This window comes from Apis laboriosa, unplaced genomic scaffold (genome assembly GCF_014066325.1).
Source record: "Apis laboriosa isolate Shangri-la unplaced genomic scaffold, ASM1406632v1 scaffold202_cov151, whole genome shotgun sequence".
Taxonomy (NCBI): Eukaryota; Metazoa; Arthropoda; class Insecta; order Hymenoptera; family Apidae; genus Apis; species Apis laboriosa.
Window position 1 is genome coordinate 251,766 of NW_025222291.1, and position 12,022 is coordinate 263,787.

The 12,022-nt window shown below is 37.1% G+C and overlaps 1 protein-coding gene across 5 annotated transcripts in view; it reads right to left on the reverse strand.

The window, feature by feature from the left end:
• Positions 1–2,456: 2,456 nt before the first annotated feature.
• Positions 2,457–12,022, reverse strand: part of LOC122712517 (serine/threonine-protein phosphatase 2B catalytic subunit 2-like) — a 165,051-nt gene continuing 155,485 nt past the window's right edge. For 3 of the 5 annotated variants that reach the window (XM_043932244.1, XM_043932242.1, XM_043932243.1), the window contains 4 exons: positions 5,818–5,902; positions 5,060–5,157; positions 4,679–4,891; positions 2,457–2,592 (listed from right to left, as the gene is read on the reverse strand). In XM_043932244.1, the coding sequence (XP_043788179.1) occupies positions 4,701–4,891; positions 5,060–5,157; positions 5,818–5,902 (374 nt within the window). In that variant the 3' untranslated portion in view covers positions 2,457–2,592; positions 4,679–4,700. Of the gene's footprint in view, positions 2,593–4,678; positions 4,892–5,059; positions 5,158–5,817; positions 5,903–8,465; positions 8,550–12,022 lie in introns of all 5 variants that reach the window. The other 2 variants (XM_043932241.1, XM_043932245.1) reach the window with 1 other exon arrangement.

Consider the following 12,022-nt stretch of genomic DNA (forward strand, 5'->3'; position numbering starts at 1 on the left):
CCTTTTCTTGGTCTCTCCTCGAGGTATCCTTATTTTGTGTTATTTTAAAATGCCTTCCTCTCTTATCGAGATTTACGCATCACACGTCCAAAAGGAGCACACATGTCATGGTTTATCAATGTAATATATATAGTATGCGTTATAGATTCTTCATGCGCGAACGAGGCCCACGAAGCCTCCGCGAGATTCCTCTCTGTCTCGTCGAGCGTGCCATTTTGCCATCGATCCCTCTCATCATTCTCATCTCTCTGAATAAATACTGGAAAGATGTAGAACTGTCCAATGGATATCGTACGAGCGAAACGATCGTCGTCCATAACGATAGTTGACGATCGATTATGTATTATAGAATCGGCGAACGAGATTTTAAAATACCACCCGGGTAGATTGGTCGGGATGTGAAGTTAAAACTCTTGGAAGATGTTCAGTAAGTAATTATAGATCGAGGTTAAAATTCTTAGATTCGAATATAATATATATATGCGAATTCTTTTAGGATGAAATTGAACGACTTGTTAGTTTAAAGAGAATTCTCGAATGTTTAGAACATTGATAGAGATTCTCTCGGGAAAGGTAAGTTCATTACGAATTGATGGGAGGTAAGAGGGAAGATTGTTAGGCTGTATTCCTTGGAAACCTTGGTCCATGATCGGCACCAGCTAATTCTTAGTTGGAATGATGATATTTCATTACATCTTATTTCTTACTCATGACTATAATACAGGATCATCTGATCCTGATCTAAAATAATTCAATTATCTAAACTTAATTATTCTTCTTGACTAGGATTATTCTATGATGGCATATTCCCTCGAAAATCATTTGAAATTTCACCAATGGAATCAGCTGGTCCAGGATCAAAAGCTATCGACAATTTTTGCTGGAATACAGGGACGAATATAGAACTATTCGCATCATAAAAAAACGATTTGGATACGATGGATCTCCGATAAACTCGTTAAATTCATTCCAAAACAACGTGCTGCTACCGCGGAGGACGCAGTTCCGTTTCCGGTGGGCGGAAAACGACGCGCTCGACGTGCGATGTTTCCTTTATCGTGCCGCGAGAACCATCATCATCAACGTGTATCGATATCGATATAGTAATGATGATCATCGTAATAATTAGTAATAATAACCACAGTAATAATAATCATAATAATAATCATAGTAATAATCATAATATTAATTAATTAATTAATAATATATTTATAATATATATGCGTATATTAAATAAATTCTCCGATATAACTTACGACTTAATCCTAAAGCTTAGCTCGACTTAAGATTTAAGTAATCCCGCCACCATTTTTTTTTGCGCGCGGGGGGATGCCCGTGCACCCTCCAGGGCGAACTCCTTAAGAACCTAGTGAATCCTAAAACCGGAAGCTCCGCCATATCGACAGGCCAGCTGCCTTTAAATTTTTCTTTTTTTATTTTACTTCCCCTTTATTCTTCTTCTTTTTCCCTTACTTCTTCTTCTTTTTTATTTTTCTTTTTCGTCGCCTCTCTTTTTCTCCCCCTACAATTTCGTTTTTTTTTTTTTTATTATTTTTCATCGCTTATACTTCATTTCTGTTTTATTTTATATATATATATATATATATATTTTCTTTGGCGGAGACCGCTCGTCCGTGATTTTTCTTTGTCTCTTGCCTCGATCGTTATTCGCCTCGCGTACAGAAAGTCGAACAACAACGTCCCCTATCCGTTCCCGCCTTAGCTCGATCCGAGAAGAACAATTTTCCATCGAATTACCTTACATATTTATTTATAGTATAATACGCTTTCCTACCACAACAACAGGATCCCTGATAAAAAAATCGGCGAATCTAAAGCGCGAATCTACGCTTGCTCCTATTTGACTCGGCTCCGTGTCTATGCGCGTTCAAGCATCATCACGAAAGAACACTTGAAACGAAACTCGGCTCCTAATCTCCGTTTCTTCATCGCCAACTTCTCGCATACTTCAACGGAACATCTTTAAATATACTTCCGATATACCATACGATATAAACGACATATATTCGATCGCATACACACGCATACACACGGAGATCTCGCTTTTCTCCTCCCGTACAAACAAGCTCGCTCGCTCCAGCGCGGTTAAACGGCTCCTAAGTCGTGATCCAACGCGACCACGGATCGTAGAGCGGTGATAGAAGATCGTACGAGTCGTCGTCCGCAGGGAGGAAGAGGACAAAAGAGACGAGGGCACGCCGGGCGTGCAGCTCCTCCCGGCAGGTGAACGAGGCTTCGCCTCGTTTTGGACGCGAGTTGAACGAAGCTAGGCGACCGATTGTCGAGCATCTCCATCGTCGTCCTGGGCACCTGTCGCAGCAGCGGCTGCCGAGACGCGTGCAGCACACGCGACGACGACGACGCTCGTTGTTCCCATGACGCGTTCCTCCGCATCTTCCATCTCGTGATCGATTCCCTCGTGGTGAACGCTCCTCCTCGGGATGGCACTTCCTTCTCGACTCGACGAACGGCACGCTGGCGACAATAACCGGGGGTGAGAGACGAGCGATGGTTTGGATCTTTCGGCGGTGGCGGCGACAGCACTGGGACCTTAACACCCATCCTTGCCACCTGAAAAACGTGCAACGCTGCTGGCTTCGTCTTCGTTCCACCGCGCTTTGTCGACCGATATGTGAACATCGATATGTCGCATCGTGAACATTGAGAGTAATTTCTAAGAGTGGATTCAGTGTTCCCTAGGAATGGAACGAAACGTGAAAAAATTCATTGTTGTCGTGATAATCTTTGTGATAGTATTCAAGCTGTGAGATAAAGAAATTTGGATATCATATTTCTTTTGCAGATAAAATTTGGAGGATCGAAGATAGGTTTTTCCATTGTTAGAAAGTGATTATACAATTTTTTTCGTTCCATCCTAATGTTCAATGTTCATCGTTGATGGCGTCAAAAGGAAAGTCAAAGATTTTGATTGAATTGAGATTGGACATTAATTGAAATAATACTTGAATTTTCTCTGTAATTCTTAACGATCAAAATCTTTGATCCTGAAACAGTGATGAATGATGAATGGTGAATTCCACTTGATACGAGACATAGTTTATGAAGTTGCAGAGGTCAGAGGAGTTATTTGATTCCCGAAAATATCCTAATTTCTAGAAACAAATGTTTCAAAGCGTGTCACTGCAAAGGATTTATGGACGATTACCCGATGGAAAAGCGTAGTCACCCTTGGGGAACATGAAGAAATAACTGTGCTTGAAATTGTGCGAGTCTATCGATCTTCTTATACGGCTTTGCAACCTTGACGTTTAGCATGCAGTGAATTTCATATAGGAATAGGAATCATTTATCTTTCAACCAAATCTTTGAATGAATTGTCCTTTTAACCCTTTCTTCAACAGTGTTTTAATTAATAATAATTAATCAAGTTTTTGAATAAAAGTTGAGAAAAATAAATGCTAGATATTTTCTTTCTTTTTTGATGAGAAAAGATATTTGATTAAAATAATGTGTCTTTTTTTTTATTCTTAATTTTTAATCCTTTCGTTGCAACGATTATATACCTTTCATTATCAATCTTGGCTGTTAATGGCCATCAATGGCCTGTTCCAGCCTGTTCTCAGTGCTCGAAGGTCTGACAATAACGGCCACAACTACTTTGTTTCTAATTCTGTTGAGCAACGGACAGTTACCGTGAAGACAATATCGCTCAAACTTTGATGAATGTTAGTAAGTTTGCCAAAGTTTTGTAGTTCGAGGAGTGAGAGCTACTGCCTTGTCTCGTTTTGATACACTAATTTGTATTTCTAACGACGAACAAGACGCTCTTACGCGTATCTTCCATTAATTACAATCTCCATTAATATAATTTTTATTCTCGATTATTAATTGAGATTCACTGAAATTAGATATTATTGGAATTAATAATTCGAATAATTTTATCATTAGAAAAGATACGATATATTCATCGATATTCGACAGGAAAGGATTAAAAATTTTGTTCAGGAATGTATTATGGAATACCTGTACGCCATCAACGATGATATTCAACAAGAAGAATGATGCGGCTAGCAAAGTGTTCCCCATGGGTCGACACTCGTGCAACAGGAAGCTGTGAATCCACGCGCCGATTGTTATACTACCTCTCCAAATTAGTCCCATAACCCAAGTTGCAAGTTAATCGCGACACAATAAGATGAACGGACAATTCGTAATTATTATTATTTTTTTTTTTTTTTGGTGCGTATCGTGCATGAGAGTTAATCAGTGTACAATAATATCGAGCTGTTTTATTATAGTTTTCGATACACGATCACTCGTGGAACTTATTTCGTTCATTCTTCAATATATCTACTATTCTTTATCCAAACGAAACAAAAACGCCTCGTCGTTTATATTATTTCTTTCACCGTTAATACGTTTTTAATCAGCTGCTCCTCACTATTTCTCTCACGAATACTCGGCCCATTCGATCGATCGACGAATTCTCGTTCTCGATCTCAATTTCTCGAACGACAATCGTTCATCGATCGTTCATGGATCGATCATGCGAATCGTGTCATCACATCGGCAGAGGGACCATGCAGGGACCGAGAATTCTGATCTAATAGGAGCAAAATATAGAAATCGAGAAAGAGAGAAAGTCTGCAAGTCTTTCTCCCTTGTTCAGAATCATCCACGTGGGTGTGATGTGTACCTTGATTGGACGAGTGTGAGGCTCACGATTGCGGTTGCGGTGTGCATGGCTCTCGCTTCTCTGGCATAGCCGGCGGCTTTATCACAGGCTTCTCTTCGGTTACGGGCGTGGGTGGAGCGTCCTTTCTTGGCGGCATCCTTTCGTTTATAGCGTCCAGACCCTTCGCCTCGGCGAACGAAGTGATTTTGTGGTTCGGTGAGAAACCTTGGAGAGCTGTGAACAATAATTCAATCGTCGAAACAGTGCAATTTTTGGGAAAATGGGGATAACATTTGTTTCTATTTCGTAATCAAATATCCAGAAAATTATTCGTTCTATGCTATTGCATCATTTAATCCATTTATTATTTTATTTATTGTATCCGTTTGATCGATTGCTTACCGTTTTTTAGCGACGTTTTGCCACCCGATAACGCACCGAGAGGCAAAGCTCCAGTGGGCGTGAGCCCCTTCAATTGTAACACACTCTCGCTTTCCTCTCTGGAAGATCAAGACAAATTACAACGATAAGCAAATCGTATTGAGAGAAAAAAAAAAAGAAAAAGAAAAAGAAGAAAAAACCAGAGCAGAGAAAAATGTTTCTCTTCGATTCTGCATTAATTAACCCGAACGATTATTCCAATTCAATGCAAACCATTTATCCACGAAACGTTCGATATTTTTTCGGCGCGGAAGTTCGATCCCAATGAAGAACGAAACAGACGATTTTTCACCGCGAGTTATTTTCCATTTTCGATTTTCTCCCGAGTTCCTGAGGCAAAAGTGATTAACAACGGTAAAACGGACGTGGGATTAATCCTTTGAAAAGCATTCCGTTTTTCTCTGATTACCGATCGACTGTGAAAATTCGATCGATTTTCGTGGCAATATTTCACCGACGTTAATGAATTCTATCAACGTAATTGGAATATATTCGTTTCACGGGGCCGAAGAATTAATTACTTAATCGTCGGTGTAGGATTTCGCGCTGATGAAATATTGTATTCTTCTTATTCTCTCATATTATTGTCTCTTATATTGTTATTTATATTTCTGTTGCGAAGATTCGATAAAGAATTTTGATACTTTAAGAAAAACGGAAAAATTAATCGTATTAGATTTCGATCTATTTCTAATTTTTAATTATATTAAATTACTGACCTCAGGACGGAGAAGACGCGCGCCATTTTGCCAATGGCTCTGATCTTGTTTCTGATAACCTCCTTGCGTAGATTGGCTGCTGCACCTAGAAAAGTGAGAATAATCAGTTTGAAAAATCTGTTCTTGAAACAAACTTTTCTTCGTTTTGTGATCCACGAAGTCGCGAAGGCATAATGCAAACAAATAGGATTTAGCACTAAAGATTACTAGAGCCTAGTGAATTTCTAGCATGATGTCACTAGCGAACAATTCGTGTAAATTACTCATAAAGAGCGTTATCTTCGAAGATGATATTATGTATAAGTAGCTACGAGAAACAAAGAAACGAAAAAAGAAAAAAAAAGAAAAAAAAAAAGAATAGACATTGATGATTTTATGTAAAGCTGAAACTAGATGAAAATTCGTGAGTTTTAATTTGCCTTCGCGAGATCTTGATCACGAATTCACCTCGCGACTCTTATCGCGAAGTAAATTGAAATTTGGCTTCACTACATTATTCATACCACAGCTTATTCGAAGATGTTATTTAAAAAAAAGAAAAAAAAAAAAAAAAAAAGAAAAATATATATGAAAAAAAATTTTACTCGTTATTCTCGGGTTTTACGGCAAACAACAACGGCAAACTACAGCCAAAAAAACTCGGTGCACGCGACGAGCGAGTGCATATTAGTCTCGATGTACCAACTTTTGATCTTTCATTTTATTTATCTGTCTCTTTAGCATAAAATCTACTTTAAAGATACGTATTTTTATATATTTTTTCTTTTCACTCGACGGATTCGCGTAATCCAATTTAAAACCGTCGTTATTTTTTAAATCGTCACAATTATCTTTCGTGGATATCTCCTATTCGTCTCTTATCAGCGAACTGAACGAACAATGTAACGAATAAAATTACTTAAGAGACTCATTGAACGTAAAACAATGTGAAGCAAAAGAAAAAAAAAATAATACGTCAAGAAAAAAGAGATATATCAAATAATCAATTCTAAACCGATTCAAATTTTGCGCGCATTGCGGCCAATCGTTTTGACGCACGCGCATAAATGATTCGCTGCAATCGGCGCGCTATTTAAATTATGCGCTCGTTTGTGTACGTTCTCGATCAAAGTACACGCGAATTTTTTGCAATCTCTGTTAAATTTTATCGAATTTTTAAGTTGAATAGATAAAAAAAAAGGAAAACTTCGATTGGTAATCATATATTGAAATATAATATAAATATGTATGTATATATGTAAAAAAATAGAGAGAGAGTGCACGAGGGTAATAGCACAAGCTCATTGCATATAATAAATGCGCGCAACTATATACACACGCGCGCGTGCACGTGTTACAAAACGGAAGCCGGTGTGCGATACGTGCGTACATCGTAATAATGACGTCTATAACAGGCTAATGGTTGCATAAACCACAGATTTCCTAAATTATGCAAAAAGATATAATGCAAGAAAAAGAGGTCAACACATGCACATGCAGGCTTTGAGCGCGAGTAAACGTACGCACCATCGGTCAACTAAGGGTGCTTTTATCAGTCGCTGTTTTTTTTTTTTTGTATATTCGTCGCTACTTGCCTACTTTCTCGTTCGTATTTTCTCTTTCTTTCTTTCTTTTTTTTTAATGCAATTTTTTATAAAATTGTGTTTATACATATGCATACGCGTATTCATTTGCATTTTTATGTTCGCTTATTTCCAAGTCTTTAACCCGTATCCGTGTGTTAGAATTTTAAGCATAAATATTAAGAATTTTTTTAAAAGGGTTTTTTAAAATTTTATTCTGGTTTTGTGCTTGGGATAAAACGACAATATTCAGTGGTTCTCATTTTCCATTCGTTATATTTAATCGTAAACAAATAAGTTCTAATTAAGTTCTAATTATTAATTTTAATTTTAATCATTATGATGCAACAGTTAAAGACGAATATTTTTCTGCAAATGAATTATATACTGTAATTAAAGATAAAATATAAATAAATAAAAAATAAATTAGAAATTTAGATCTATGAATATATACAAATTAAGTTTTGTTAATTAATGCATAGTTTATATACATACAATTTATTTCAGTTGAGAATCACTGATTAATTACAAAGGATTAAATATTAAAAAAGTCAACTATTAAGTTTAAAATTGAAAAATTGTTGGTAAAATTCTAGGCGCACAATTACGGGTTAAGAAGCAGACAAAAGATAATCGACTAAATAAAATATAGAATAATCTAAGAATCGGCCATTTTGAGTTTGCGTTAAACTACAAAATGGAAATTTCTTTTTGATATCTATATTTATCAAAGAATTCCTTTTATATATACATCGAATATCGAGTATCAAAAGTTAATTAATTTTCTTTTTTTTTCTATTTTTTTGCAATCTTATCATTTTATTACCATAGCGAACAAATTAAAATTTATATATATCGTGTTCAACTTTTAAAATATTTTTTTTTGATAAAAAAAAAAGAAAAAAAAGAAAAAGAAATATAACTTTCCTGTTTTTTTTTTTTTTTGCTGTTTAAAGAAGATCGAAAGGAACGAGTAAGTGATATTAGTCATTACTTCTTTAGAATTTTCTAAGATTTAGCTTGTTCGTTCTATAAAAAAAAAAAAAAAAAAAAAAAAGAAAGATAATTTCACATGGATCGACATACGTGAAAATATCGTTCCGGTGTCGTTGTGTTTCCGCTTCTCTAAGCTTTCGCGAGTTAAATTTGCGGATGTCAGGTCTTGTGACACTATAGCAAATCGGGTAATTTTGTCACTTACATAGAAAAAACAAATTCATTCTTGCTGATGAGAAATTTAGCGAATTAGGAGATTCTACTGGCTCTATCTTTTTTTTTTCTTTTTTTTTACTTCGAATACTTTGAAACGGCAAACGATTAATTTTTAAATTCTTTTCTTTCTTTCAGCATTACTTCAACTTAACTTTTCCAGTTAGCAAATATTTTCCTACTTTTAATGGCATCGTTCAACGATATTTAAATTTCGTCGCGTTGAACAGTGAACAAGGTTCAATTTCGCGAGGCCAACCACGTTTTAATTTCTCGTAATCCGCAATCGCGCGGCTGCGCTGCATGGAAAAGCTTTTTGCGAACGTTTTGCTGAGATGGCAGGAAGAAAACATTTCTGGAATATCCTTCGACGGTCCATTTCCCGTGTAAAAAGCGTTGCACGAAACGTCAGCGTGAATCGAGAATTTTTCGTCGTTTATTTCGTGGAAAATTTGTACGAATGCGTCTATTTATTAAAGGGGAATGAGGGAAAAAAAAAGAAAAAAAAAAGAGGGGGAAAAAAATCATCGAATTTTGTTTTACTTCAATTATTTAGTCTAGTGAGTTAGGTTTGTTAACGTTCGAACTCGAGAAGTTATAGAGTAACGAATCGATATTCTGGACTGTATACGGAGTGTATATTTTTTCTCTTCTGTTGGTTTCAATGTGCAAATTGAACATTGATGTTTAACTTGTGGATTGAAACAAGCTTCGTTAAAAACGATCTCGTTTAAATAATTTCTTGCCTACTGTCATCTTATTTTATATCATAAAAATTCGTTTCTTTCGTAAAGTGTAGTAAAACGAAAATTCAAAATTCCATTATTCCACTGGCTGGCTTAATCGAAAATAAAGCTTTGCACATATCCACGAATACATCCAGAGAGGAGATGGCGTTTCTCGATTCTCAATTCAACTTGCCTCATCAATACCAACGAGTAGAAGCGACCCTCAACAACGTTCTCTTATGTATGCATCTTCGTCGTATAAGGGGATAAGAAAATATCGAAAGCAAGGGATGGAGTTCAAGAAATTAGAAAAAAAAATGAGGAGAGACTTGAGACAATGGCACAGCCTGGAAAGAACGATCTTTCTACTCTAAGGAGACATCGTAACCATGGTAGTTTTTTTTTTTCCTCTCCTTTTTTTCTTTCTTTCTTTTTTTTTTTTTTTCTTTCTTTTTTTCTTTCTTTGCGACCTCTTTGACGCATTCTTCCGGAGGAGAAGAGCGCACGACGAAGAGATTTCAGGAGGAGGACTCTCTGACTGAAGGAGCGGAACATTTATCGATCATCCTTTGCATCCTGCGGCTTTTCACTGAGAAGGACGATGCGGCACATACAACGACGTACGTCACTACTAATTTATACAACAGATCAAGCCTTTGCTCTCTAGACATTTACGTGTCAGCGCATGATTATGCACTCGTGGCCTGTCGCAATGGGATTGCTACCTCGAATCGTTTTCAAATTCATTTTCCTCTCATGTCTTATTCGGAACAATCTCGTTTTCTTTTTTTTTTTTTTTTTTTTTTGTTCTTAATCCTGATAAATTCCATTTATCATACAACTTTAACTCAACCTCAGCTACGTTCTTTGAATTTTTACGAATCCCCAATTTCGTTCCAAAAGTTTCGTCGAATAAAATAATATAATTGTATAAACCTTTTACAAATTGAAATTGAATTATATTTCCTCGTATGTCTCTCAAACGAGCGAGGGAGAAAATTTTCAACTCGATGGAGAGAAGTGGACGAGGCTGAGGATGAATCGAAAAAACGCAGCAGCGGGTTGGAAAAAAAAAAAAAAAGAAAAAAAAAGAAAAAAATAAATCCAAATGAAATTACAAAAGACAACCGTGACGATTATTAACGTCTCACGATCAATCTTGATGTCTAAGGGATAAATTTACTTTTTCTTTCTTTTCTTTTGAAAACGATACAGAGCTTCGTTCCTTCCCGTTCGTCTCTCTTTTTTCTTTCTTTCTTTTTTTTTTTTTTTTTTTTTTTTTTTTTTTTTCTTCCGACGCTCTTTCTATCGCGACGACGACGCCATTGCGACAGTGTACTACGACGACGAGCTAACATTTATCACAGGGTGTTCGAGTTTGGCACCGAGTCCCAGAGACGGAGATCCATCGTCCATCGGGGATATATCTGAGGCGTTCTCAAAAGGATGACGCATGATCCGGTCAATCGGGCAGAAATTTCGAGGGGGCGAAATCCGCGGATGGAATCGTTCGATCTCAAGCGGATCTGTGCTCAATACATATTGCACGGGGCAACTAGTGCTCTATATCGACTGTTTTAGAAGCGTTTCTAAGAGGCGTAACTTCGCTCTTCGAGCCGATTAAACACACTCTGATGAATTCTTGCGCGCTCTTACGAGTCTTATCGAATCGAAATTATCATACATAGAAGGAAGGGAGAAATTCTGAAATCGAGGGATCGAGACAGAGAGAAATAAAAAACCGAAAATTTAATCTAATTTATCTTTTTAAGGGTAAGCTCAGCTCGAAGAATCGGTGAGAGAGATCGGTTTGAACGCAAGGTCGAACGTCCATAAACGTGTCGTATTCCAGATGGATCTCCGTGTCTTTCGATGCATAGGCGCGAACTCGAGCGTGTAATAATATATTCTCGAACATTGCGACGCCTATGGAACTCGATTTCGTCGATGCCTTCTCACGCGGATTCGCTTATCAACATTAGGAAAGCTTCACGAACCCAAATCTCGTCGAGGGACTCGTGATTCGATTTTTCACTTCAACCACGGAAAACAGTCGAGCTTCTCGAGTCACTCGACCATTGGGCGTTGTTCCTATGTCATTGCTTGGTCGATTCGCGGAGGATCGAGGCTGAATAAGACTTATCTCGTGGCCGTTCCGTTCGTTAAATGTAAAAATGATTTTACCTTTCGTCAAATCGATCGAAGCCCATGATCTATCTTTGCTTCAAGATTTTCAGATCGATTTAAACCTTCGTAAAATTTCAAATATATTGAAAATAAAATTGAACGGATTGAGGTTTGTAAATAATAATAATAATAATAATACGAGGTAAGAAATAAAATATATAATGGCGGAAGAAAAAGAGATATTTCCAGGATCTAATCACGAGATCTTGTCCCCAGGAGCATGTGGATCCTCCACGATCGAGATCTATGCGCACTTTCAACAGAAAAGAACTCACCGTACGCGATTGTAGGTGGGGTCGTATTTGGACCAGACCAGTCGGGTTACCATGGCGGCCATGGTGACCATGGTCGTTTTACCGATGGTGAGCGTGGACGTGAGTAAAAGGACAGAAGTAACCAACAATGTGAGAGCAGCGTCAATGCGGCCGAAGAGAAGAGATAGAGAGAGGCGGAGATGTATAATAATTTTTCCCCAATCATTTTTGTCGATTTTGTTTTGTTTTTTTTTTTTTTTTTTTT